The following is a 26,717-nucleotide window of genomic DNA, read 5'->3' on the forward strand; positions in this document are numbered from 1 at the left end:
TGAACTGGAGCTGGGAATTTGAGAAGTTACCAAGACTTCCCAGGGTTGGGAGGGCAGTTTAACCCTTTGCTTTCTTCCCACTTCTCACAAATGGTCCTTTGCTACCTCCAACCATTTCTGACCTCATTCTTGTGCTTGTTCCTCAATTAATTTGCCTGAATTTCCTGGGATAGGGAGAATAATGAATGTGAGAGTAGACATGGTGGGTGGAACATGTTAATAACTGCAACACGGGGGCAAAAACAGGATTCCCATTGAATAGCCAAGTGCACTTCAAAGGTGCTTCAGCTCCAAGGCGTCTTCCTGGTCTGTGTCCTGCTCCACCCAAAGTTCAGTCAGAGAACACAAACAACAGTAAAGTTTGCCAAAAAGAATTGGAGTACCAGAGAGATGTTCTGGCCAGGGTATGAGAAAGATGAGTGGGATAGAAACTATCAAAGAAATCCCATTACCCTTCTTCCAGGACAGAGCTAGAGGACCCAGGTAAAGAAACCATTTTGAAATGAAAGAAATTAGGGATTTAAAAGATACAGTTCAGCCTTAACAAGAAGCTTGGTATGCGGGGCACCATGAAGGGTCATCCTATTTAGAGGCCCAGCTGGTATCCTGCAGGCTTAGCCAAACATGGGCATCTCAGATCCTTGAAGGTCACATGGAGGTCGGGGGAAGGGAGGCCTCAAATGTCTTCAGCTCTGCACAGGGCCAGAAGGGCTGACCGGCAATCCCCTGTGACAGCATCCTGCAGACAAGGAAGTCAAATGTTAGAAAGACTCACCACCATTCCATGGACCAAGCATTCTGATCCCTCCCTCCTGCTGGTCCATAGCTCATCCAGGAGGGAAAGATCCTCCCTGATGCTTGGAGTCTTGCACTCAATGAACTAATTGCTCATGAGATCTATAAGGGAAGAATATGCTCTGCTGTGAGCAGGAAAGATGGGTATCAGTGAGGAATGAAACTCCAAGGCTCCAGGTTAAGAACTAGCCAAATTTCACCTGGAGAGAAGAATAGAGGGACTTTCCAAATTTCTTCTTGAACTCAGCTCGGATGCTTAGAAGGTCAGTCTCACTTCGAGAGATAAGGATGCGCATCAGGACTTGGTAATTGGGCTCAGACTCCTGGTGAAAGAAGAAACAGATGGGGAAGGAGTAGTCTGTAAGATACACACAAGAGAAGGGATTGAGCAAGAAGTGGTGCACACCTTTTGTCTCCCAGCAACTCAGGAGTCTGAGATAGGAGGAACACAAGTCTGAGGCCAGCCTCAGCAACTTAGTGAGGCCCTTAGCAACTTAGTGAGACTCTGTCTCAAAAACTAAAAAGGACTGGGGATGTAGCTCAGTGGTAAAAGCACCCCTGGGTTTAATCCCCAGTATCCCCCCCCCAAAAAAAAAAAAAAAAGAAAAGAAAAGAAAGGAAAAAGAGGGTTGAACTGCAGGAAGTGTTATTTTAGGAAGTAGAGGTAAGGTAGAATCCTGGAAAAAGAGAGGTAGACATTATTGCAGGGGCAGAAGTCATCTTTGTTCATCCTCATTCAGCCCCTGAGTGGGCAGCATGAATACTTCTCTCCTTCCTCCCCTATGTCTTTCCTGGCCCTGCCACTAGTTTACAGCCCCACTCCCCCACAGCTGGGTGGTGAGCGGCTCCAAAGGGTCCATCAGGGAGGCTAGAAAAGGCTCCCTGGGGCGAGGGGAGGGAAAGGAAAGGTAATGAAAAATGAGATTGATCAAATTAGGCTATGCACATGTACAAAAATGGCAAAATGAACCCCACGTTCTGTGTGGTTATGGTGTACCCATACAAATGGTGTACCCACGTGTGTGTGTGTGTGTGTGTGTGTGTGTGTATATACATATATATATATAATTTGTTTGTTTGTTTATAAAAGGGCTGGGGAAGTGGCTCAGTGGTTCAGTGCACCCGGGTTCAATACCAGGCACCAGAAAAAGAAAAAGAAAACATGATGCTGTATTTCATTTGGACTCATTTTTAAATTATCAGTGGACCTGATGGCTACTTCATTTTAACTTTATTTTATATTGTCTTAAAGATTGTCAGTTGCTCTCTACTATCCATTTTTCCCTTCTTCCAATTTTTGTCCCTCCAAAATTGTTGAACTGGACCAAGAAACACTCCTTAACTAAATATAACTAAATATTTTCTTTGGTGTACAAGTGTTCTTTACACTTGATACTTGAGAGTAGACTTGGCATTCCATAATCCCCCAGGACTGTCATTGTGAATATTAATTTTTAAGTTCAGATTGGTCCAAATGAGCCTCAAATCAGTCTTTGCTGAAGGTCATTTTTCTGAATAAACATTCTTTACAGTCTATGTTTCCACATATCTCTAATTTTTAAAAAAAAAAAATTACTAGAACTGGGAGCAGTGACACATACCTTATAATCCCAGTTCCTGGGGAGGTTGAGGCAGAGAATCACAAGTTTTAGTTCATCCTCAGCAATTTAGTGAGACCCTGTCTCAACTTTTTAAAAATTAAAAAAGGATTGGGAATGTAGCTCAATGGTAGAGCACTTGCCTAGCAAACACAGGTCTTGGTTTCAATCTCCTATACTGGGGGAAAGAAAGTACAAGGTTATTCTGAATGAATTTTTTCCTTTTAAATTTTTACAGAAGGGCTGGGAATGTAGCTCAGTGATCCAGTGCTTGCCTACCTGGGTTCAATCCCCAACCCCACAAAAATAAAAGCAAAACTTTCAAGATACTTTAAAATTTTTACAGAAAAATGGGCATGTACTCTTTTCAGAATCCTGAGATAAATCTTGTATTTACATTAAAAAATGTGGGTCCTGTAATTCAAATGGACTATAATTTACTGTTTGTTTGTTGGGGGCGGTGTGGTGGTGGGGATTGAACCCACTGCCTTGTGCATGCTGGCAAGTGCTCTGTCATAGAGCTATGGCCCCAGCCCACAAGTTTGTTGCTTTAACAAAAATTTTAGACAGCTAACCATAGCTCTTCAAATGAATCTTGCTGTTGACTCATAATGATCCAGGCTTTCTTGGTCAAGTATAATAATTTCCTGTCGAGACGGAAATCTCTCGATAAAAGAGCAAGTGTTTGACTATATTTTGAGTAGTCATCAACAAGGCATGATAACTTCTAAACCAGTATACAGAAAGCTATTTCATCTACCAAAATGAGAGTTATTACTATTACTACTACTACTATTACTACTACTATTGTTATTATTAGGTAACAGGAATTGAACCCAGTGGTGTTTAATCATCGAGCCACCTCCTCAGTCCTTTTTGTTTTATTTTGAGACAGGGTCTCACTAAGTTGCTTAGGGCCTAGCTAAGTTGATGAGGCTGGCTTTGAACTTGCCATCCTCCTGCCTCAGTGTCCTGAGCTGCTAGGATTGCAGGTGTGTGCCACCATGCCCGGAAAAAAACGAGAACTCTTTTATCTTTTTCACATTTCACATTTTTTCCAACTTGGTGATTTTTGTTAACCCCTACTTTGTAGGGATGCTCTACCAACTGCTGAGCTATATCCCCAGCCCTTTATTTTTTATGTTGAGACAGTACCAAGCTGCCCAGACTGGCCTCAAACTTGCCACCCTTCTGCCACAGCCTCCTGAGTTACTGGAATTATAAGCTAAGCGTGAGCCATTGCACCCAGTGCAAACATTTTATATGCAGGTTTTGGGGGACAGTTTTTATAGGAGAACTAGTTAATTTGTGCAGAATGAGTAGATTTTGTTGTGGAATTACTCCAACCAACGTCACCATTAATAATATGGAACAAAATCTGACCAGTGTAGAGAAAGGGGGTCCTGGATGCTAAGAGCACTTATCACTGACAAAGTATTGACACAGGACAGTAAATGTCTGATATCATTCAGTGTTTTATAGGGAGACTGTATGATTTACTAGCTGTGTGACTTTAGGCAAGGTACTTAACCTCTTTTGTTTTTTCACGTATAGAATAAGGATGGAGTATGGTTGTGGGGATTCATTGAAATGTGTGTTATATACTCAGGATAGGCTCTGGCACCCAATGAGCACCTATGAAATGCTGGCTCTTATTCTTGCTAGTGTTATCTTCATCACCTCTGACAACAGTGGATACTGGACAAGGAAGTCACTGTCTGTAAATTCATCAGGGGTGGGGCTGTGGCTCAGGGGTAGAACACTTGCCAAGCATGCGTGAGGCACTGGTGTTTGATCCCTGGCTCCACATAGAAATAAACAAAATAAAGGAATTGTGTCCATCTACAACTATATATATATATGAAAGAAATCCATCACCTGGTGATTAATGAGGCCAAAACCTTAGCTTTAGTGCTCTTATGGGTCAATTAACTTAGTTCTAACTACAGCCTTCTCTTCTGCCTTTAATGAGACAGTGTGTAGACACAGGAGAAGACACCCCTGTAGAGTTATAAAGTTAATGTGAGACTGTCACCTTAACAGCTGGCGGGGAGAGTCTCCCCAGATTTTGTGGAAAGGGAGGAAAGAGCGCACTTCTCACCTGGAGGGCTCGGTGGAGTTTGGCAGCAAAGTACAGCGGCGTGTTCCTGATCACCGAGGCTGGAAGCCAACAGGGGGACGGAGGAGCTCAGGGGGGCCCAGCCCAGCCCAGCAGAGGCCCCGCGGCACACACGGACACTCCCTACCTAGGCTGAGCAGGGCGGCCCGGGCGTCTCCACGGAAACGGGTGCGCACGGCCTCCTCCAGCTCCTGCCCCGTGCGCCGCTGGTACTGCTCAAACACTGGGCGTGCGTGGGAAGTCAGAAAGGGGCTGGTGGGGGGACCCCCAACACCCCCAGCCCACGGTCAGGGCAGCCGGGGATGAGAAGGCCCCTGCCTACCTCGGGTGAGGTGTTTGGGGTTGCGCTGGGTGAGGATTAGGACCCATGGCCCCTGGGTGCTGCGCCCTTCATCCTGCCGCAGCGCCTGGGAGGGGGAAGGATCAGCAGGAGTGCATCAGGTCATTGGAGGGGTCAGCGGAGCCACCGTCATGATGTTCCCAGAATGTACCACGAAGGAGATGGGATTAAGGATGGAAAAGGTGATTTTTAAACTATAAATTCATTGTCCTATATATGGTTTTTAAAAAAGAAAGAAACCGGGCTAAGAGAGGGGCCCTCACAACTCTGTTCCCTGAGTTGGAAAAATCCTGATCTTTAAGGAATTAAATAATCCCTCACCCAAATGCCCAGGAGAGGGGACTGGGAGGCAGAGTCAAAACGAGGGAAGAGGCTCTTGCTACCGTGTCCCAGGCGCCTCCCCAAGTGGGTCCCAGGTCCCAGGCTCCAAGACCCAGTGGTGAAGGGACTCATGGCATGGCCCTGAAAACCCCTCGGCCCCGCTCACCTGGACATCCTGCTCTGCCAGATTGTAGTCAATAATTCCAGAGTAGCTCTCCCGGCCCCCCTAGAGGAGAAAGTGTTCTCAGAAGGCTCTTTGAGAGGCAGGTGTTTGTTTTTGTTTTCTTTGTGCCTGAAGATTAAACCCAGAGGTACTTTACCGCTGAGCTATGTCCCCAACCTTTTTTATTTTTTGTTTTGAGAGAGAGTCTTGCCAAGTTAGAGAGGCTGGTTGCAAACTCAGGATCCTCTTGCTTCAGCCTCCTGAGTTGCTGGGATTAGAGGCAGGGGCCCCTGCACCCATCTTGAGAGGCAGCTTTTGATCTTCAGACTGAGAAGCCAAACCTTGGCCTCCTTAAGGTGCTCTCCTGTCCATCACATGACACAGTGCTTCCTGCACTTGCCTGTCCCTGACCTGATGAGTGTAATTCCTCCTCACCTTGGCCAGGGCCAGGAGCAGGTCCCGCAAGATGCCACTGGTCTTAGACTTGATGTCGTCCTCAGCCTCCACCTGGAAATCTGGGGTGGAGACAGGAGCTCTTGGTTCCTGCTGATATTCCCCAGTGTAGACAGCCACAGTGCCTGTCAAATTGCTGACCCCCTGTGCCCTGCCATCTCCTGCTTATAGTAGCTTGATGCCTGCTTGTTGACCACTCTGACGGTCTCCCTAGGCCGTGAGCTGGGCGCTGACTTCAATCTGAGCACCACCTGCCAGGCAGGAGGCATCTACTCATTATGAGTGGTGGCCAGCCTGGAAGAGGGAAAAGGACACCTTACTGTGAAACAAGAGGGCTAGTGACAGCTGGAGATGAGGAAAAGATGGTGTGTGAGGCAGGATGCAAAGCAGGGAAAGAGCGGGAAAGGGAGAAGGAAGGGAAATGAGGCCAACAAGGGCTGGGGACGAAGTGTGGTGACAGAGTGCTCACCTAGCACACACCGGGGCAGGGAGCAAGAGTCTGAAGAGGCAGTAAGAACACAAGACTAGACATCAAAGGAAAACTGGGGACAGCAAAACAATGGGTGGTGGTGGTAAGATGCAGATGGGAAAAGCTTTTACAAATTAGTGGGTGAGGCAGGGGACACCAAACGGGGCAAGCGACTGGGAGAGGTGACACCTATCACTTAGAGAGCAAGTTCCCATCTTAACCCCAGGCTACACCAAGGCTGCACTCAGCTAGCAGGGGTGGTCTTATGGCAGGGACAGCAAGGGGCTAGGAGGGTGACAGGGGTGCCATGGGGATTGTTACAGTGTCTAAAGTTGTCATTATTTTGGAATCTGCCCTGGAGCCCCAGACTAAATGGTTAATCATCACTTGTCTTTCCTGGTCACATCTGGTTCTTTCTCCTGGGGAGACTGAGGCACTGGCAGCAGAGTAGGGGTGTGAGAGGGAGGGGAGGCCTAAGGGAACAAAACTCGGACAGTTAGGCTTTCAGATGGTTCATGGTAGAAGTGGATTGTCCTGCAGTCACTGTCCAGTTCTTGGGACCCTCCCATGTTCTTACGGTGCCCGTAGGCTGCCAGGCACTCCTGCAGCCGAGGTGGGGTTCGGGTAGCAAGAATTTCCATGGTTACATCCTCTGCAGAATCTGAGGCCTACAAGAAATTGGGAGGCCACTCAGACTAGGCCATGTCATGAGGATGGCAGACTAACAGGGGCAGAGGGCAGGTGCTGGCCATCTCTCCATCCCAGGGTCAATGATGAATCATAAGAGGGGCCTCCAAATCCACCCTCTGGAGTGGACAAAGGCCAGGCAGATGGCCCTGTCCTTCCCTCAGTGGTGTCTTTAATTCCCTGACATTCTTCACAAGTGTCCTTTTCGGTACCTTCAAGGCTGTCCTCAGTTCCTGGGCATCAAATTGGGCTGCAGGCTGCAGCAGGGCCACCACAATCTTCTCCAGGTTCCCAGAGAGTGCCGCCTGCAAGGACTTCAGCAGGTCCTACAGTAAATGGTGCCCACAGCAGAGACATGGGGTCGGGGAGGCCTCGGAGGTGTGGGCGGGTTTGGGAAGACTTAGCTGGCTTTCCTCTCAGACCTGAAGCACCACCCCTGGAAGCCAGGAGGCTGGGCTGCCATTGCTGTGTGGGTCCTCCCTGGGGCCACTGTTCCGGGGGAGTCAGTGCCGTCTCACCTGTTGGGTACGCTCCTGGAAGGCTCTAGAAATAAGCTGCCTTTGCTCTCTGCTCCGATTGGTTAGCACGTCCACAATGGCACCACGATTCACACCTGAACCAAAGGGAGGCTGTCACCAAGGTCTTTATTTATACCAGACACCAGGTGAGTGCTCTCCCACTTGAGCCACAACCCCAGTCCTTTTTTTTTATTTATTTTAGTTGTAGCTGGACACAATACCTTTATTTTATTTATTTATATGTGGTGCTGAGGACCGAACTCAGGGCCTTGCACGTGCTACACGAATACTCTACCGCTGAGCCCCAGTCCCAGCCCCTCAGCCCTATTTTTAAAAATATATTAATTTACTTTTTGTACCAGAGATTGAATCCCGGGCACTCTACCACTTAACTACATCCCCAGCCCTTTTTATTTTTTTATTTTGAGACAGAGTCTCACTAAATTGGAGACTGGCCTCGTACTTGAAACCTTCCTGTCTCAAGTCTTCCAGGTATTTGGGATCACAAGCATGCACCTGGGCATGAGGACCTTCACAGGGCTGGGGTCCCCACACTCTCTAGATGAGAGAACAAGGTCTAAGGCTGGGAAGGGAAGAAGCAAGGGCTGCATCACCCATATGTCCACTCGATCTCAAAAGAAGATGCAGGGGCTGGGGTTGTAGCTGGTTGTAGGTTGCAGCAGAGAACTTACCTAGCATGTGTAAGGCACTGGGTTTAATCCCCACAATCACATAAAAATAAAAAAATCAAATAAAGATATTGTGTCCATCTACAACTAAAAATTTAAAAAAAATTTTTTTTTTCAAAAGATAACAAATTGGGGCTGGGGTGGTGGCTCAGTGGTAAAGCACTTGCCCAGCATGCGTGAGGCACTGGGTTTGATCCTCAGCACCACATAGAAATGAAATAAAGATATTGTGTCCACCTAAAACTAAAAAATAAATAATTAAAAAACGGATACAAATAAAATGCCAAAGCAGCATGTAAATCTGATACAAATTTAGGTGTTTTTTTTTTGTCATTGTTGTTTTACAATGCTGGGGATTGAACCCAAGGCCTTATCCATGGGAAGCAAGCACTCTACCCACTGAGCTATATCCCCAGCCCCTGATACAAATTTAGGCAAAGGTGGCCCCATGTGGTAGTTTAAAAAAAAAAAATGCTTTTTGGGATTGGCCAGCTCAGCTTAGAACCTTAGCTCCACTGTTAAGAGCTACATGCCCTTGGGCAGGGCTCTTAACCTCTTTGAACCTTAGTTCCTCATCTGTAAAATGGAAAGAATAAGACTTCCCTCCCAGGGTGTTGTGAGAATGGGTAGGACACACCTACCAGGGTATGGTACTTGACACACAGGAATTAAAGTATTTCACAAACATTTCTTGAACTTTGTTAGTTCCTCCTTCCTGGCTCCTTCTTGGTCCATAGATCGGCTTCTAAAAGAACCCCAAGTGCAGAGGGAAAGGGCTCACCTTGGCCTGTAATGGCTTTCAGTAGCCTCTGTACATCTTTGTCCACACTGAAGCTCAAGAAGGTCCTGAGTGTGCCCAGGGTCCCCCAAGCTGCAGTCTGCAAGAGCATGGAGTGATTAGGAGTGGAAATCCCCTGTCTGCCCTCTGCCCCTCCCCAGTGCCCAGGACAGGCCCTACTCTCCACTATGTCCCATCTTCCCACAGCCCCTGAGTTGATACATTAAAGACCATCCCCAGGCAGGCATGGTGGCCCACACCTCTCCTACCTTATTGGCAAGGCCCAGGTGGCTAAGGATCTCCGGGGTCAGAGAAGGTCCCATCTCCCTGCTGCTCACAGACATGGTACAACAGGATAGGATGCCCTAGGGAAGGAAACAGGAGCAAACTGAGGCCCACCTGGGCTCTGGATGACCCTCAACCTACAGCCTGGGCCACTCACTGCAGGAAAAAAAAAAATTAATCTGTTTAGCAGGTGTGTGAGCCTGGACCGGAGTGGTGGGGGAGGGGGAGGAGGAAAGCCCCCACCTTCCTCCCCTTTCCCTCTTCCTTGAGGAAGAAAGACCAGAGAGACTGCTGGAACCAGTACTGATGAGACCCTCCCTTGACTCCAGAGTTGGACCCAAGGTTCCTTAATCCTTGGTCTGGACAATGCCTCCTTCTGAGGCCCATGTCCCTTCCCCAGGGTCTGGCTGGATTCTCCTGGGGGAGTGGAGGGCAGTTGAGGTGAGGTGGCACTATTGAGTGCACGGGTGGGATTCCTTCCTCATTGCACCCCCATCAGCACCTTCAAAGCTGCCTGCCAGCTTTTCTGCCCTTTACCCTGGGAATCTCACTCTGGAATCTTTAGGTCACCAGGTACAGACTTTGATTTGAAGTATGTGTCCTTGTGGGGACATGGGTACCTGGACTAGGGAGCAGGCACTCTGAGATTGGGAAAGGAAAACATTCCTACCTCCCTCAAGCAGTCAACAAGGTCCCCTCCTTCAGCTGAAGGACCAGGTCCAGGACTTACCCAAAGGTGCTAGGTGTCCTTCTGGCCTGGTGGCCTTTCTGCCTGTGTGGGCACCCCAGCTTCTGTGTAGCCTGGTAGAGGAGAGGGGGCGTGGGCATCCCAGGCTGAACAGCCGGTCAGATGACATCTACTGCAGACCAGCCCAGCTGTTGTCTGGGGCTGTAGCCCCTCCCAGACGTGGGAGACCAGCTCTGGCTGCCTATCTCCCTGTAAACACCTCCCTGCCCAGCATCTCTCCTCCTAGGCACCGGGCCTTCACCCACACAAGCAACTCCGCTCAGCCTCTCAACAGCTCAGCCAAAGACACAGGAGGCTTTGTGCATGGCTTTCCCTGTGGGGCCAGATGGGACCACAGAAGCCCAGTCCAAGTCCAGCTTCTGACCTGGCTCTGCCTCTGGCTCCAGCTCCCTGGGGGGGGCAGGTCCAGCAGGCTCCAGGCTGATTTCAAGGTCGATAGAGAAAAACCTGTTGGGGCACATGCCATCAGGACACCCCAGCCTGCACCCCAGAAGGGGTCCCAGCCCGGAAACTCCCCTGACCGCTGCTGCCTTTTTAAAGCCAGTTGGTCTGGGTGGGAAGATAGGAGGGGTTTTTATGTCTGTGAAGGAATGGCCCAGGTATTCTGGGGTGGGAGCAGATGTACAGAGTCAGGAGAGAAAAACGAAAAGGGTGTTCCCTGGAGACAGAAACGTCATGCTCCCCAAGGCACCGTGGAGGAGACTCCCTGGGCCCCACTTTCTTTGACTCCTTCTGCTGACTTCTGGCCGCCCGGGCTTTCTGACCTTATTGAGCTGCGGATGATGCAACCCCGGCAGGCAGCGGGCTCCAGGCTGTCAGTGCGCAGAGCAGCAGGTGAACAGTCTTTTCCAGCCTCCGGGTCCCTGAGGAGTTGCTCCAGCCGCACAGCTGACTCCCTTGGGCCTGGGAGCAGTCTCTTCCCTGCTTCCTGGAGATAGCAGTTGGGGCTGGGCCCAGCCCTGGGCTCTATCCATAGTACTCCACTCGGCCGGCCACTCTCCCGGCTACTCTCCCGGCTCAGGACGGCCCCCACTGATAGAGTGCTTCACACCATGAAGGAAGATTTCCCTGGTGGCACTCCCTCACTTCTCTCTCCTGTTGAAGTGGAAAACACAGCCAGTCACAGTCACTCACCTCTACAACCCCAGTGACTCAGAAGGCCAAGGCAGTGAGATCCCAAAAGTTCGAGGCCAGCCAGCCTGGGCAACTTGGTGAGACGTGTCTCAAAGTAAAAATCAAGATTGGCTGGGCGGAGGGGGAGGCTGCGGCTGTAAGGGCTCAGTGGTAGAGCACTGCCTGGCACGTGTGAGGCCCTGGGTTTGGTCCTCAGCACCACATGAAAATAAATAAAATAAAGGTATTCTGTCCATCTACAACTTAAAAAAAAAAAAGATGGGGTGTACAACCAGAGAAATGAAAAGTTGTGCTCAATTGTATACAAAGAGTTGAAATGCATTCTGCTGTCATGTGTAACTAATTAGAACAAACAAACAAAACAATGAGGAGGATGTCGTTTAGTGGTAGAATACCCCTGGGATCAATCCCCGAGGCCACAACAAAGTGGAAAATATGCACCAGTTTTAGGGTTAGAGAATGTGGGTTTAAGTCCCAATTCTTTTCTTTCTCTTTTCTTTTCTTTTTTTCTTTTGGTATTGAGGATTGAACTCAGGGGTGCTTAACCACTGAGTCACATCCGCAGCCCATTTTTAAAATTTTGAAAAAGGGTCCTACTGAATTGATGAGGCTGGCTTTGAACTTGAGATCATCCTGACTCAGGCTCCTGAGCTGCTGGAATTACAGGCTTGTGCCACGGTGCCTGGCTCCAGTCCCAATCCCGCCACTTGTTTTATTCTGTAACTTTAGGGAGTCACTTCAGCTCTCTAAATGGGAATAGCAGAAGACACTGGTGGGGGCAGTGGGGAGGCATCTGAAGATCAGCTTCCTGGGAGGGATAAATAAGGTAATGATAGAAAGTGGCGCCGTGCCTTGTTAATAAGAGGAGTCAGAGTAAGTAAATGCAAATACAGGACAGCCAGGTAAATTAGAGTTTCAGATAAACAATGAATAATTCGTTCACAGAAGCATTACCCAAATAGTTCACATAATATACTTATGTTAACAAATTATTTATTGTTTACCGGAAATTATAATTATAATTATAATCCAAGCCAGGCATGGTGGTGCATGCCTGTAATCCCAGCAGCTCAGGAGACTGAGACAGGAGGATCACCAGCCTCAGCAATTTATGGATGCCCTAAGCAATTCAGCAAGACTCTGTCTCTAAATAAAACACAAAATAGCTGGGATGTGGCTCAGTGGTCCAGTGCCCTGAGTTCAATCCCTGGTACCAAAAAAAAAAAAAAAAATAAAAGTAAAATTATAATTCAACTTCATGTCCTGTATTTTACCTGACAACCTGACATATGGAACTCAGTTTTGGCATAACAGGAAAAGCAAAAAATAAAAAAATAATAATAATAAAAATACACACACACACACACACACACACACTTGGGATTGAACCACATCCATAGGTCTTTTGTTTTTTATTTTGAGACAGGGTCAGGCTGGCCTCAAATTCTCCCGCTGGGTAATTAGCTTAACTTTTCTGTCCTCAAAACAGAGATAAACCAGGTGGGTACTGCACTCCTATAATCTCAGCAATTTGGGAGGGTGGGGCAGAAGGATCACAAGTTCAAAATCAGCCTCAGCAACTTAGTGAGACCCTAAGCAACTCAGAGAGACCCTATCTAAAAGAAAGAAAGAAAGAAAGAGGGGCTGGGGATGTGGCTCAGTGGTTGAGCAGCTGAGCCGGCCCCCGCTTCCCCCAGGGTTCAATTCCCAGGACAGAGAGAGAGAACAAAAAATATTGTTGATATTGCAGATTGTTGTTAGAATTAACTAAATACAAATAATGCTGGGGATGTAGCTTAGTGGTAGAGAGCCCTGGGCTCTATCCATAGTACTACAAAAATATTAACTGTTAACTAATATATAACAATAAGTACTGTTACAATATTATTTTGTAATGGTAACTGTTATTACTTGTATCCCTAAGAAATCCAACCTTGGCTCTTTGGCAATTTCTTCCTTGCCATTTCCAAAGATGACCACAAGAGGGCATTAGCAACCATTGGGAGTCTGCGGAGTCCACTAGTTGCCACTTGAGGTCCCTGGCTCCACTTCCAGACAAGAGTCTCTCTCAGTCACTTGCTGAGAGAAGAAACCTCCTGAGGGCCTGAGGTTTCTGGGTGGGCTTGATGGACAGGTGGGGCCAGGGGAAGAGCCTCACTGCTCGCAGATGAGACAGACTACTGGGCATACCAGGTTACCTCAGTTAGACTGGGTGATCACAGTACAACACTTCCACAGCCAGGGTCCCCATGTCCTCAGCTCTTGGAACTCTTCAGAATCTCTTCTGGCTACTCATGCCACGCAGGCTTAGAGGGAAAGGAAGAGAGAGTGAGGGCACCTGTCTTGCCCAGTGCCAACCTCTTCAAAGGACTCCTGGTAGACCTGCAAGGCTAAACTCAATTTGGAGAAGGCACACAGAAGTCCACAAGGCAAAGGCCATGTCCTTGTGGGAGGAGTGTATGTGGGGTGAAGGGGAGTGCATTTACAGCATCTCTGCTGAAACTTTGGTGGATTCTTGCTGAGTTTCCTTCCTGAGTTTTGTTTTGATCAAGACCCAGGCTAGACTGAGGTTGCTTTTAGATTTACCATTCACCTTCCACTTCCATGTTCTTCCACCAGGAAGAACATGGACAGGACCCTGCTTAGCTTCTGGGATCAGATGAGAGCCCATGTTCAGGGTGGTATGGCAGGAGACCTAACTCTATGTTCTAAATTTTAGGATTTCAGGGTTGGAGGACATCTTAGTGGTGATCTAATCTGCCATCTTTTGTTACTGATTCCAGGAAGGCCAGACTTCCCAAGGCCATGACATTGGAACCAAAATCCAGGTCTCCTAACTCTCTTTCAGTGTTGTCTTCATCCTTTGATGTTAGTATGTCTGATTTGCTGTCCCTCTTAGTGGAATACAGGGAGGGGGAAAGCAGTAATAGTTGCCTCATGAACAGTGCTTCAAACCCCCAAGCCCCATATTGCTTTTCTGCCAATATTTTGCATTGCATTATTTCAGAATACAGAGCAATCGATCCCTTTTGGCTATTTTACCTCTTTTTTAGGGGGGGGTGTTACCAGGGATTGAACTCAGGGGCACTGGACTACTAAGCCACACCCCCAGCCCTTTTTTGTATTTTATTTAGAGACAGGGTCTCACTGAGTGCTTTGTGCCTCACTTTTGCTGAAGTTGGCTTTGAACTCACAAGCCTCCTGCCTCAGCCTCCCCAGCCGCTGGGATTACAGGCATGCACCACCACACACAGCTTGGTTATTTTACTTCTTGTTAGGAAACTTTTCCCTATAGCTCCTGGCACCTGAGTGTGATCAGATACCCGATACTAGGCAGACTCTACTCCCTACTTCTGTGTTGTATTGCTGCCCTGTCCTGGACACACCCACCTTTCACAATTGAGCTCCATGGATTCTCCCGTTCCAGAAGCTCTCTTAGATACCCAAACTCTGGCCTGGTGGCTTGTCCTCTGCCTTGGGACACCTCAGCAGCCCACATAGAGGAAGTGAGTCATGACAAGGCAGGCCTCCCTTGGGGCACTGTGGGTGTGGCATACCAGCCTGTGGTGGGGGTTGGGTTGGAAGGGTAGTGATCATAATCGTGTCCAGTCAAGGCAGGGCAGTGTAGCATCCTCCCAATCCTGGCTGAGGCCAAGTTTCCCCTCCTCCCTTGACTTTCTCCTTTGTGTCCCAGGGGAGGGGTATATCTTCTTATCTTTATTTCTCAGGCTTTCATTATCCAACTTCTGCCCTAAAACTTCCTCTCCCCACTGCTCACTTTTCATACACACACACACAAATACTCTGTATGAATTTACATATTTATAAATATTTATGTAATTTACATATATACGGTTATATAAATAATTTGCACATATAAACATATACTCATGTATATAATTTTGTTTTGAGTGGTGGGGATGGAACCATGGCCTTACACATTCTAGGCAAGTGCTCTACCACTGAGCTACAACCCCAGCCCCGCTCCACTGCTATCTTAGGAAAAATAAATAAATAAATAAAGACTAACCAGGACAGTTAAATGTCCCCCTGAGGAAGGCTTTTAAAAGTCTGGTGGTGAATATGGGAAAGCATGGAACCTAGGAAAATCCTCTGAGAAAAGAGGGGAGACAAGTAGCCCAGGGGCCTGGGGGGTTAGACACTGGAACCCTGTGGATCACCTAGTGTGGGCATGTGGCGGGTAAGTACTCTAGGGACTGCACTGGAGAAAGAGAACCGAGGAATTGGAAGGCTCAGGAAAGGAGAGTAACAAGTGGGAAGAAAGATACTGTTGAAGATGTCCTAGAAAGAGAGGAGTTCAGACCAGGGGCATAGGAAAACAGGACCAGAGCTTGCTGGGAACTGGGAAAAATCAGGCCGGCAGTGGCTGGAAAAGCCCGCAGGGTCCCGCCGGGGACCGATCCAGTGTCCCCTTTTCTTGCCTGGTAGCCTGGGCAGGTGGTCTCACTGCGAGGGGCAAGTGGAAGGTCGGAAGTCGGCCTGGCCTGCAGCTCTGGGCGCATCCCCCCCAGCACCCCCTCAGGCTGCAGGCGCGCCGGGTTCAAGGTCGGGCTGTTTAAGGGCTGTTTCCACGGGGGATCGGACACGCGTGGACGTGGCGCACGACATTTCACAAGCCAGCCGGAGGGTGTCTCTCTGCCCTCTCCCGCAGTAGGGCGTGCGTGCGGGAAGGGGTGCTGCCACCCAGGCAGCGCCACGGCGCGGGGTGCAGCGCGCGCCTCTTACTGGGGGCAGTCGGGGGGCTGCTGCCCGGGCGCGCCCGAGAGGCGTCCCGCCCGGCGCGGCCCGGGGACCGTGGTGGGAGGGCGGCAGTGGCCCCGAGGGGCTGGGCGCAAACCGCGGTGGGGGCGAGCGCGGCGGGCCAGGGCGCCACCGCCCCCGGTACTCGGGCAGCTCGTGGGCCGGTCCCGGGCCCAGCGCGCTCCGCTCTCGCGGCCGCAGAGCCGCGGGTGTCCGGAGGCCGCTCGCCGCGCACGCTCCGCGGGCCCCGCCCGAGGCCCTTCCCTCCCGAGGCCCACGCCCAGTCTCCAGCTCCCGGCGGCCGCGGCCTCCCTTCCCCGCGCTGGGCGCGGCGGCAGGAGGAGGAGGAAGGAGGAGGAGCGGGCCGGCGGCGGAAGGGGGAGCGCGGCGCGGGCCGAGGGCGCGGAGGCCCGATTCGGACGAGGGGACGGAGCAGCGGCGCCCGCTGGGCCAGCTCCGCGACGCCGCGGCGAGTGAGTCGGCGCCCGGGCGCGGGCGGGAAGGGGCCGCGGACGTGCTCGCCGAGGGGCCCGGCCGGGGGCCGCGGGTCGGCCGAGGACAGGCCTCCCCAGGGCGGCCGTGCGCGGAGGTCGCCGCCGGGGGCCCTGCCGGCGCTCATGGCGGCGGGCGGCGGGAGGGCGGGTCGGCGCGTCTCCCAGCCGCGGGGCCCCCAGCGCCGCCCGGCCAGCCCGGCCTGGTCCCCCGGCGCTCCCCGCGCCGCCCCGGGCCGGGGAGCCCTGCTGGGCAGCAGGAAGGGGCTGGGCCGTGGGGCCACCGGCGCCCAGGGGCCACCGCGCCCCTTTGTTGGGGAGCGGAGAGGCTCGGTGACCTTCGCGCGGAAGCCCCGAGCCGCGGTGGCGCCCCCGGCTGCTCGCGCCCCCGTGGCAGGACTGCGGGGCAGAGCAGGATCCGGCTGCCCCTTCTAATTACCGGCCCACTGAGCCCACCGCGGGAGAGCCCCGAGCGTCCATGTGCTTAACGGGAAGCAGGAAGGAGCGGCTCCGGGCGCCGTCCCGGGCCCCCGGGGCCCAGGCGCCCAGACCGTTATGGGGTGTGTGGCTGGCGGGGAGCAGCCAGAGAAACTGGCTTTCTGGGCCGTAACTTGCTAATTATTGGCTCCGAGGCCCTCTGGCAAAGTGGGCTGACTGCAGGTGTGTGGCCTTAATCTCTGGCCGAGCTGGCGAGTTCCTCTCTCCCCGTGCCAGGCTCCGGACATCAATACCTGCTTTCATCCCCTGGCCGCCGAGGTCTCAGAGCTCCGTGAGTCCCCAGGCGCTGAGGGCCTCTCTCCCCAGAGCGCCCAGGAGGGAAGGAGGAGGGAAGGCCTGCAGCAAGCAGTCACCCTGTCTGGGTTCCAGCAGGGGCTTGTGGGCCCTCTGCTCAACACCAGAGTTGAGGCGACTGGGCCTGAGTGTGAGTGGCCGACTGCACCTGTGATCCCTGTCCCTTGGGACCTGGCTCTGACCATACAGAGACCTGTATAGACGCTTTCCAGACAGAGCGAGCCTTTTGTCTCCTGGCATCCCACAGCCTACTCTTCGACTAACTGCGGCCTCTGGCCAAATTTCACCCTGAAAGGTAGGGCCTCCTCATTGTCCAGCCACTGGTCAGGCTGGCTTTCTCTGTAAATCAGGCCCCCATCCCTACCCTCAGCTGCCTCTTCACAAGCTGGCCCTGGGGACTTTTGGATTGACATCCCTGTCAAGCTGTAGGCCAGATGAGCCTGAGGACCCAAGCTGTTTTTCTGCCTCTCACCCCCATCTTTCCCAGAATTTGACCCAACTTTCTGGGCCTGTGCTGCTGTTGGATTCATGACACACCTCTTCTTCACTCACACATTGCTTGCAGCCTTCTAGTTCAGTTTGAGATCTGCTGCCTGGAAGGAAAGTTTTCAACAAGGAAGACTATTCAGGACTTCTTGCATGGCTGTGTGCGCACGCCAAGGATTGAACCCAGGGGCACTTAACCTCTGAGCCACATTCCCAACCCTTTTTATTTTTTTATTTTGAGATAGGGTCTCACTCAGTTGCTTAGTTACTGTGGCTGTTTTGAACTTGTGATCCTCCTGCCTCAGCCTCCTGAGTTGCTGGGATTACCAGGCATGCACCACCTCACCAGCATGCCATGTTTTTGTAGTTCCTAGGCTTTGCAAGACCCTTTTTCACACTCTCTGACTCTTAGGGCCCCTTTGTATTTTCCTTAGTTATTTTACCAAACTCTGAGAGCCAGTGGGACTGTTATTACATTGAGTCTGTGAGAATTCTTTTCTCACAGGCTAAATTTCTGCTCTGTCAGCTCCCATGGAGTCCCCCTACTCTTTTCATCCACCTACAGGAGTCTTGGGGGGGTGGTCAGACAGAGGTGGGGTGGAGATCGGGGCTCAGCAGAACACTGCTCATGTTCAAGGTAACCTGATACTTGAAGCCCCTGCCCCACTGGCCCCTCTCCAGCTTGCAGAGCATTTGTGTCTCTGAGGCAGGTGTGTGGTGTAAGGGAGACACACACATGCTCACCCACTCCATCTCTCTTCATATGGGGGATGTAATCTATTTCTTTTTTGGGGGTACCAGGGATTGAACTCAGGGGCACTTGACCACTGAGCCACATCCCCAGCCTTGCTGAGGCTGGCTTTGAACTCGTGATCCTCCTGTCTCGGCCTCCTGAGCCACTGGGATTATAGGTGTGCACCACTGCGCCCCGTGTGGGGGTGTAATTTCTGTAGGTCGAAAAGGGTGTGATTTTCTCTGCCAGAAAATCAAGTGTCTGCCCTGAGGGCTGAGGGGGCCAAAAGGCAGGGTCTTCCCTGTACCTTGACCTTTTCTTGCCCTGGCCTCTTGTTTATGGGATTCCTTGTTTGGCTTGATGTACAGGTGCCAGGAAGCTGCTAGGCTTGCCACCGGGAACAGACGGGCTGCTTGGCTCTGCGGGGGGAGTGTAGGTGGGGCGGCTAGGAGCCCCACTTGTCATCCTTTGCCTCCTGTGGAGCCAGAAGTCCTAACCCCCTGAACCCACTGCTGGGAGGGGTAGTGCTTCTAGGCTAATGGAAGTGAAGGACAGCATGGGAGGGCTGTGATCACAGAAAGCCTGTGAGAGCCCCATTAATCTGCATCTCGGAACTCCTGACATACTCTCTCACACACCTGTCTTTTACCCTCCATGCCTGGGGTGGAAGAATGTGGGTGCTGTCTTGTCTTGAGCTGAAGTGGGTACACTTTGTAGGTTCTCTGACACCTGTGGTGCCTCCCTCCCCAGCTCATCTTTGTAGGGATCAGACAGGTGCAAGACATTCCTGGGCCCCAGGAGTCCAGGAGAAGAGGCTCACTCCAGGTCCCTAGCTAGCCCTCTGAACCCTTACCCCTCAAACACCCCGACCAGAGACCCACCTTTGCCAGTTTCCACTGACTGGGATGGAGATGAGGTTCAGAGTGGAAGCTTGCCTGTTCCCTGGGCTTTAATTTATGGAAAAATTGGGCCTCAAGAGACAGCAGATTGGGACTGGGGATGTGGCTCAAGTGGCAGCGCACTCGCCTGGCATGCGTGCGGCCCGGGTTCAATCCTCAGCACTACGCCCTACATACAAACAAAGATGTTGTGTCTGCCGAAAACTAAAAAATAAATATTAAAAAAAAAATTCTCTCAAAAAAAAAAAAAAAAAAAAGAGCAGATGACTGGGTCAGTTACAGTTCCCCACCTCCAGTCAGGCTGAGCAAAACAGAAGAAGGTGGGAAGGAAGAGGGGAGGCGAAGGTGTTCAAACATGCTTTGTGATTCCGCATGTCCCTTCTCAAGTTTTTATCCTTGTCCTTTCTTTGATTTTTCTATTTTTCTTTGTGAAAAATTGCATGTATATGTGTGTAGAAAGTTCTGCTGTGGGAAGTTATATTTAATTTTGTTCAGTTCAAAAGGGTTCCATCTCTTGAACTAATTAAATATTTATTCTGGCTAAGGTGGAGGGGGAAGGGGCAGTGCCCTTGTGTGCCGAGGCCTGGAATGTGCGTGTGTCTGTGAGTGATTCTGGGCAGGAGGGGGAAGGTGGAGCTGAAGCTCCTTTATTGTCAGTGCTTACCTCTGATTTCATTCGAGAGAGCAATGACCAGGAGTGGGGACAAGAGGGTAAAGTCCTTGAGCTGGAATACTGACCCGTGACAGGCTAGTGACAGGCTGAGAGGGATTTCGCAAGTGCTTCTGTGGTAGGTGGGGTGGAGCCAGCTGAGGCCAGCCCACCTCTGCTCAGCCTTTTGCAGCCGGGGATTGGTCTCCCATTCACATGGGACAACAATCCTCCCACTCTCTTTCCTCCCCAGTTGGGAGGGGACCACCTTCTGTCTCAGCTTGCAATCTCAAAGCCAGTCTGAATACCACCAGCTCTTTCCTCTTGGGTGGGAACCTGGAGAAGACCGCCTGGGTCACCCTTCTTGCACTCACGGTGGAGTCCTGGGACTGCCAGGTGTCGTGCTGGACCTGACATCATTGACTCTTCAGGGCTATTTTGCTACTTCTGTTGGCTCCAAACAAATGCTGTCCCCCCCATGAACCACACAACATTCTCTCCTTCATTTGGGTTCTGAGTGGTCTGCGGCCCTGTTCCTTTCTCTTCAGTGGGGGAAATGGTGAAGGGGTAAAGCGACAGCTGTTTCCTGGGAGGAGGAGTATTTGCGATGAGTGTTTCCCTGCAGATTAGTGTTTTATGTTCTGGATGAGCCTTCATAAGAACTAGCTCAATTCTACCAGATGTCTTGGTCTGTTGTCCAGATTCTTTGTCCCCAGTCCTTGACTCTATGCCACTCGGCCTTCACTTTCTTCTTTTAAAAAATAATTTAAAAATCAATCAATTAAAAAAATCATACATATATAGATGGAAACACGTCTTTATTTATTTGTGTGGTGCTGAGAATCGAACCAGTGCCTCACACATGCTAGGCAAGTGCTCTGCCACTGAGCTGCAGCCCCAGCCCCCTTCACTTTCTTTCTGAAAGAGGCTTACACATAAGGTTCTTCTGCCTTAAGTGCAGACTGGATGGCTCATTGTGCGGTGTCACCTTGTGTGCTTGGTGATCATTGACTGTTTTGGGGCTCAGCATCATTCAGGAATATTTTAGCTTTCCTTAGGATTTGCTGCCCAGATGAGTTGTAGGGAAGGGAAGTGCTTGTCCCAGCCTGTAATCTGTTTGGGGGCCCTTCTCTCCCCTCTCCCATGAACCTTAAAGCCTGAGAGTGGGGTGAAGGAAGGGTGCCTCTGATTTTACTCAGGTTCTTGGCCATGGCTTCTCATGTCAAGTTCTGCCTGTCCTCCAGGTTGAAACAGCAAAGTGAAGAACCTGAGGTTCTGTATTCCAGGGACTCAGGACTTCTAAAGGTGTCAGCACCACCTGAGGTTGCCATAACATTAAGTGTTAAATCTGGAAAGCCATGGGCTGTGGCTCAATGACAGAGCGTTTGCCTAGCACATGCGAGGTACTGGGAGGTACTGGGTTCGATCCTCAGAACCACATACAAATAAATAAAAGGTATTGTGTCCACCTACAACTAAAAAAAAACATCAAAACAACAGCAGCAACAACAAAAACTGGAAAGCTACAATATTACAGATGAGGAAACTATTTGCCTCAGACCAGCCAGGACCAAACTCCAGGGCTTGAGTTGCGGCCCCCTGCTCCTTTTTTTTTGGGGGGGGGTACCAGGGATTGAACTCGGGGGCACTAGGCCACTGACCCACACCCCCAGCCCTATTTTGTACTTTATTTAGAGACAGGGTCTCCCTGAGTTAGCTAGTGCCTCACTTTTTCTGAGGCTGACTTTGAACTCACGATCCTATCTCAGCCTCCTGAGCCACTGGGATTACACAGGCCACAGCACCTGGTCCCTTGCTCCTTTTGAAATACCAAGAAAGCCTTCATTCCTCTAACTCTTCCATTTTATCTCATTCCCTCTTTACTCAGGATGCTCCAGACCTTGTATGATTACTTCTGGTGGGAACGGCTGTGGCTGCCTGTGAACTTAACCTGGGCTGACTTAGAAGACCGAGATGGACGGGTCTACGCCAAAGCCTCCGACCTCTATATCACACTACCCCTGGCCTTGCTCTTCCTCATTGTTCGATACTTCTTTGAGCTGTGAGCATATCAGCCTATCCTCAGGCCTTCCCCAGCCGCCTGCCAGTCTTTTGCTGTTTAATTAGACTTGGATCCTGGTGTTCTGGTTACCAGGTCCCTGCCCACTGTGTCCCCTCACCCTCAGGGCACCATTGTCTTCTGAGGGCTCAGCACCCCCCAAGTACTTTCCTTCAATGGTTATTTGTTCTTGTCCTCCACCCCCAACCAGGCCTGGTCACTAGTGAACACAGGCAGCTTTGTCAGCTGTGGGCAGCCCAGGAGGCTAGAGGAAAGGGGTTGCCAGGAAACTGGGGAAACTGAGGCCCAGAATAAAGCTGCCCGAGCTTGCAGTTCTGTCCCCTCCCAACTCAGGGACTCAGAGCATTCCAGGAGAGCCAGACACCTCTCACTCGTGTCCTTTCCCCAGTTACGTGGCTACACCACTGGCTGCCCTCCTCAATGTAAAGGAGAAAACTCGGCTGCGGGCACCTCCTAATGCCACCTTGGAGCATTTCTACCTGACCAGCGGCAAGCAGCCTAAGCAGGTATGAACTGCAGACTCCTCTGGCCCAAGCTACTGAGCCCCCGTGGGGAGGGCAGAGGGAGACATGGGGTTTTAGCCCTGGTGGGTGAAGAGACAGGAGAGTGGGAGTGCTGCTGATTCCGAGGTTGAGCATAATGGCTTCTTCACTCTATCCAGGTAGAAGTAGAGCTTTTGTCCCGTCAGAGTGGGCTCTCTGGACGCCAGGTAGAACGCTGGTTCCGCCGCCGTCGCAACCAGGACCGGCCCAGTCTCCTCAAGAAGTTCCGAGAAGCCAGGTAAGCTGGTACAAACAGAATTGGGTGGTAGAGGGGCTGGGGCTGAGTGGTAGCGCACTCGTCTAGCATGTGTGAGGCCTGGGGTTAGATCCTCAGTACCACATAAAAATAAATAAAATAAAGGTATTGTGTCCAACTTAAAAAAAAAAAAATGAATGAATTGGGTGGTAGAGAAAGGTCAAATGTGTCTTGCTGGGAGGCCACCACGAGCAGGCAAATTCAGTTATTAATAGTAACCTTGAGGATATCTGGGGGCTATGCTATTCTCCTACCCAGCCATTTGTGCTCCCTCTTCCAGTTGGAGATTCACATTTTACCTGATTGCCTTCATTGCCGGAATGGCCGTCATTGTGGATGTGAGTGGCGATTACTGGGAAGTGGGAGTAGGTTCTCTAGCAAGGTGGGATGAAGCTATAGAATTTGGGTCCATTGTTCTTTTAATGTTTTACCATTTCTCTGCAGAAGCCCTGGTTCTATGACATGAGGAAAGTTTGGGAGGGATATCCCATACAGGTATAAAATGGAGCCTTGTGAAAAGATGGTTTCTGGGACACATGGAAGAGGGACTGGTATTACAGAATTAAGAATAACCTTGGCTAAAAGGGCTGGGATTGGAGGGTGAACCCTTTGGGGCTAGTTGCCCTGAGGTTCCTACCCGCTTTCCTCTTCCAGAGCATCATCCCTTCTCAGTATTGGTACTACATGATTGAACTTTCTTTCTACTGGTCACTGCTCTTCAGCATTGCCTCTGATGTCAAGAGAAAGGTTGGTGAAGAGCTGTGCAGTTAAGCCCAAGAGCCAAATGAGGTTCTGGGGTGAAGTTTTCTCCTTTGACTTCTGAGGGCTTTGGGTGGAGCTTTTACAATATGGGGGACAAGAGGTAAAAAAGAATAGTGAGAGCTGGGGAACAGGAAATCATCTCCTAGAACCTGCATCTCTTCTGCAGGATTTTAAGGAACAGATCATCCACCATGTGGCCACCATTATCCTCCTTAGCTTCTCCTGGTTTGCCAATTACCTCCGAGCGGGAACTCTCATCATGGCTCTGCATGACTCTTCAGACTACCTGCTAGAGGTTAGCCTTCCTTTTGAGGCCCTATTGCAGGTTCTTCATTGGCTTTGTCTTTTTTGGGGTGGTGGTGAAGGCAACAGAGAGCCAGTGCTGATACTGAGTGCACGTATGAATGTATGTGGGAGTCAGGGTCTTGTGGTGACGTAGGGGGCTATTTATGCAGTCAGCCAAGATGTTTAACTACGCTGGATGGAAAAATACCTGCAACAATATCTTCATCGTCTTCGCCATTGTTTTTATCATCACTCGACTGGTCATCTTGCCCTTCTGGTAAGTAGGTGTCCAAGCTATTCTCTTGAGAACTCACCTTTCTCTCCCTCACTTATTTTCCCACTCTGGTCCATGTTTACAATTCTCTCTCCCTGGAAATCCTCAGGATCCTGCACTGCACCCTGGTGTACCCGCTGGAGCTCTATCCCGCCTTCTTTGGTTATTACTTCTTCAATGCCATGATGGGAGTGCTGCAGACGCTGCATATCTTCTGGGCGTACCTCATTTTGCGCATGGCCCACAAGTTCATAACTGGAAAGGTGAAGGCTGTCTCCCATTTGTAGGCCTTATCACTCTCAACTACAGAACTCCCCAAACTCCATGTCATGTCAGTAATCCTTCAAAACAAACAATGGTGGGGCCCTGGGCACATAGGGACAAGCTCTCAGTGACCTTTTTCCTCCATTTTTCACAGCTGGTAGAAGATGAACGCAGTGACCGGGAAGAAACAGAGAGCTCAGAGGGGGAGGAGGCTACAGCTGGGGGAGGAGTAAAGAGCCGGCCCCTAGCCAATGGCCACCCCGTCTTCAATAACAACCATCGTAAGAATGACTGAACCATTGTCCCAGCTGCCTCCCAGATTAACGCAGAAAGCCAAGGAACTAGCCAACCTTCCTCATAGGGTCACTTCAAGCTCTGGGGAGATCTACAGAGAAGGGGAAAGGAGACTTCTGTGTTCTCCCTCTTCCTTTGTCACCCTGTTGCCTTTAAACCAAATTCTAACCAGCCTGTCCTCATAGAGGAGACTGGTTATATCCTGTATTAGAGGGGAATGGTTTTACTGTCCTCTCTGTTCACTATTATCCTTTCTATAGCTTTTGAGATCCCTCCTCAGCTCTGGGAGTGGGGGGTATGATCCACATTCCTTGTTCTAGAGAATTTGGCCCTGTTTGCCTTTGACTCCCTGAATGCCACAGCCAGGGTCGTGCCTTACTGTCCCATCTGTGGGCCTCATTCTGCCAAAGCTGGACCAAGGCTCACTTTTCTAAGCTTCCTGACTTGGGTCAGAAACCAAAGCTAAACTGACTCTTAACTTTTTCCGACTTTTTTCCTCAAGACAAAACAGACTAAGTGTAGGAGGGTATGCAGCACCCGACCCTATCTCTGCCAACAAGTGGGGTAATACTGGGGACTGCTCAGATGGTCGTGCTGCTGACTTCTCTGCCAGCTGTCCCTATGGCCACAAGTCCAAGGTCTTCCAGCTTCCCTTCTGTCCTCTTTTCTTCAGCTAGGCTAGCTGGTGTGGAGTAGAATGGCAACTAGTTCTAATTTTTATTTATTAAACATTTGGAGTTTTGGTTTTAAAGCCAGAATTACAGCTAGCACCTGGCATTTCAGCAGAGGGACCATTTCAGACCAAAAATGTACTGTTAATGGTTTTTTTAATTAAAATATATTAAAGATTAAATAAAACGTGGCAACAAGGATCAGACTATTAGGAATTGATGAGGAATTAACTAAATAAACTAAGATAGTTTTTCTTATGCCTTCCTTGTAGTTATGTAACATTCTTTTAAAAGTTTCACGTGGCAAATAAAAGTTGGAGAAGGTATAAGATTAATGACAGCTGCCCATTGGAGGGGGGAGTGGGGCAGGTCTCTCCACTGACAGATCCAGAATGGGAGTATGGGGCCTGAGGGAGGGAAATCAAATCAAAATCTTAGTTTGACCATTTTGTTAAAAAGACTTTTCAAGGAACAATACAAACCAGGGATAGCAGATATGCACCGCCGCCTCCACTTCAATTAGAATAATGGACATGGGAACAAACGTGGGATGGCAGGCCCAGGTACGAGTGGTGACCTCTTCCCATCCCCGAGTGCCTCAGGGAGTCAAGAAGGGACTCTGCCTTCTAGCACCACATTGGAGAGATCTCCTGATCCAGAACCCCCATTTCTATCTACTAGGAACTGGGGGGAGTGGCTAGACCAGAGACTTGGGGTCAGAGCTGAACAGTCAGGAAGACCCAGTTCCTGAGGAAAGAAGAGTTCTGAAGGCGAGGAAGGCGGCTGTCTAAAGAAGACGCCCTCTGCATTCGATGGCCCCACAGCAGCAGAGCAGCTCCTTGCCTTCCACACTGCCCACCTCATAGTTGTAGTCCCAAGTAAGTTCTGTTCCAGCCCGGATTCTCCTGAAGAGGAAGAAAAAAAAAAGGATGGGGTGTGGTGAAGGTAGCAAATTATGTAGGCACTTGGGGTTATGAGAATGTGTACATGGAAGCCAGGCGTGGTGGTGCATGCCTGTAATCCCAGTGGCTCAGGGGAGCTAAAGCAGGAGCATCATGAGTTCAAAGCCAGCCTTAGCAATAGTGAGGCACTAAGGCAAATTCCCGAAACTCTATCTTTTATAAATACAAAATAGGGCTGGGCATGTGGCTCAGTAGTAGAGTGTCCCACAGTTCAATCCCTGGTAATCCCCCCAAAAAAAGATGTATATGTGGAGCTGGACCATGGAGGCAAAGCACAGCTCTCAAACATTTGTAGCCTCTGACTGTATCCCATTTGTCCCTAGCATATTCTGTGCTGTGGCTACGACTGTGAACAGGACTCAGCTCTTTGTTCCTTAAAAGACAGACAATTCAGGGCTGAGGTTGTGGCTGAGCAGTAG

General features: G+C 50.3%; 3 protein-coding genes across 16 annotated transcripts in view; 1 reads left to right on the plus strand and 2 right to left on the minus strand.

Moving 5' to 3' along the window:
- Window positions 1–198: 198 nt before the first annotated feature.
- Window positions 199–17,303, minus strand: Anxa9 (annexin A9). Of its 7 annotated transcripts, none has more exons than XM_046421506.2 (17): window positions 17,081–17,303; window positions 13,296–13,403; window positions 10,728–11,058; window positions 10,328–10,410; window positions 9,946–10,016; window positions 9,200–9,295; window positions 8,934–9,030; window positions 7,464–7,558; window positions 7,158–7,271; window positions 6,836–6,926; window positions 5,772–5,851; window positions 5,340–5,399; window positions 4,835–4,919; window positions 4,640–4,735; window positions 4,495–4,553; window positions 996–1,118; window positions 199–739 (listed from the first exon to the last, which is right to left on the minus strand). In XM_046421506.2, exons 6-17 carry the CDS (start codon window positions 9,272–9,274, stop codon window positions 677–679), a joined length of 1,038 nt encoding a protein of 345 aa, XP_046277462.1. In that variant the 5' UTR covers window positions 9,275–9,295; window positions 9,946–10,016; window positions 10,328–10,410; window positions 10,728–11,058; window positions 13,296–13,403; window positions 17,081–17,303; the 3' UTR covers window positions 199–676. The 7 variants fall into 7 exon arrangements, with proteins under 7 accessions (XP_046277462.1, XP_046277465.1, XP_046277460.1 ...); XM_046421509.2 differs by lacking the exon at window positions 17,081–17,303 and adding an exon at window positions 14,488–15,881 and having other exon boundaries at window positions 1,070–1,118; XM_046421504.2 differs by lacking the exon at window positions 17,081–17,303 and adding an exon at window positions 14,488–15,871.
- Cers2 (ceramide synthase 2) lies at window positions 16,199–25,594 on the plus strand. Of its 3 annotated transcripts, none has more exons than XM_046421501.1 (11): window positions 16,199–16,331; window positions 21,797–21,970; window positions 22,377–22,494; window positions 22,650–22,768; window positions 23,067–23,124; window positions 23,231–23,281; window positions 23,441–23,533; window positions 23,715–23,843; window positions 24,004–24,110; window positions 24,217–24,370; window positions 24,526–25,594. In XM_046421501.1, exons 2-11 carry the CDS (start codon window positions 21,798–21,800, stop codon window positions 24,664–24,666), a joined length of 1,143 nt encoding a protein of 380 aa, XP_046277457.1. In that variant the 5' UTR covers window positions 16,199–16,331; window position 21,797; the 3' UTR covers window positions 24,667–25,594. The 3 variants fall into 3 exon arrangements, with proteins under 3 accessions (XP_046277457.1, XP_046277459.1, XP_046277458.1); XM_046421503.2 differs by lacking the exon at window positions 16,199–16,331 and adding an exon at window positions 17,100–17,118; XM_046421502.2 differs by lacking the exon at window positions 16,199–16,331 and adding an exon at window positions 17,298–17,436.
- Setdb1 (SET domain bifurcated histone lysine methyltransferase 1) overlaps window positions 25,476–26,717 on the minus strand; it is a 45,074-nt gene continuing 43,832 nt past the window's right edge. For all 6 annotated transcript variants that reach the window (XM_046421493.1, XM_046421490.1, XM_046421491.2 and 3 more), the window contains one exon: window positions 25,476–26,241. In XM_046421493.1, the coding sequence (XP_046277449.1) occupies window positions 26,124–26,241 (118 nt within the window). In that variant the 3' untranslated portion in view covers window positions 25,476–26,123. The remainder of the gene's footprint in view (window positions 26,242–26,717) is intronic.

Source organism: Marmota monax, unplaced genomic scaffold (genome assembly GCF_021218885.2).
Source record: "Marmota monax isolate L192 unplaced genomic scaffold, Marmota_monax_Labrador192_F-V1.1 WCK01_AAM20220418_F8-fsc00108, whole genome shotgun sequence".
NCBI lineage: Eukaryota > Metazoa > Chordata > Mammalia > Rodentia > Sciuridae > Marmota > Marmota monax.

What these genes read in the sequence shown, in the direction of transcription:
- Anxa9 (XM_046421507.2), bottom strand. Translation starts at nt 9,274, where the DNA reads ATGTCTGTGAGCAGCAGGGAGATGGGACCTTCTCTGACCCCGGAGATC. An exon ending in ACCTGGGCCTTGCCAATAAG is followed by an intron (nt 9,031 to 9,199) that starts GTAGGAGAGGTG and finishes ATGCTCTTGCAG; the next exon opens with ACTGCAGCTTGGGGGACCCT. An exon ending in TCCAGGAGCGTACCCAACAG is followed by an intron (nt 7,272 to 7,463) that starts GTGAGACGGCAC and finishes CATTTACTGTAG; the next exon opens with GACCTGCTGAAGTCCTTGCA.
- Cers2 (XM_046421501.1), top strand. Translation starts at nt 21,798, where the DNA reads ATGCTCCAGACCTTGTATGATTACTTCTGGTGGGAACGGCTGTGGCTG. An exon ending in GAATGGCCGTCATTGTGGAT is followed by an intron (nt 23,125 to 23,230) that starts GTGAGTGGCGAT and finishes ATTTCTCTGCAG; the next exon opens with AAGCCCTGGTTCTATGACAT. An exon ending in GGGAGGGATATCCCATACAG is followed by an intron (nt 23,282 to 23,440) that starts GTATAAAATGGA and finishes TTCCTCTTCCAG; the next exon opens with AGCATCATCCCTTCTCAGTA.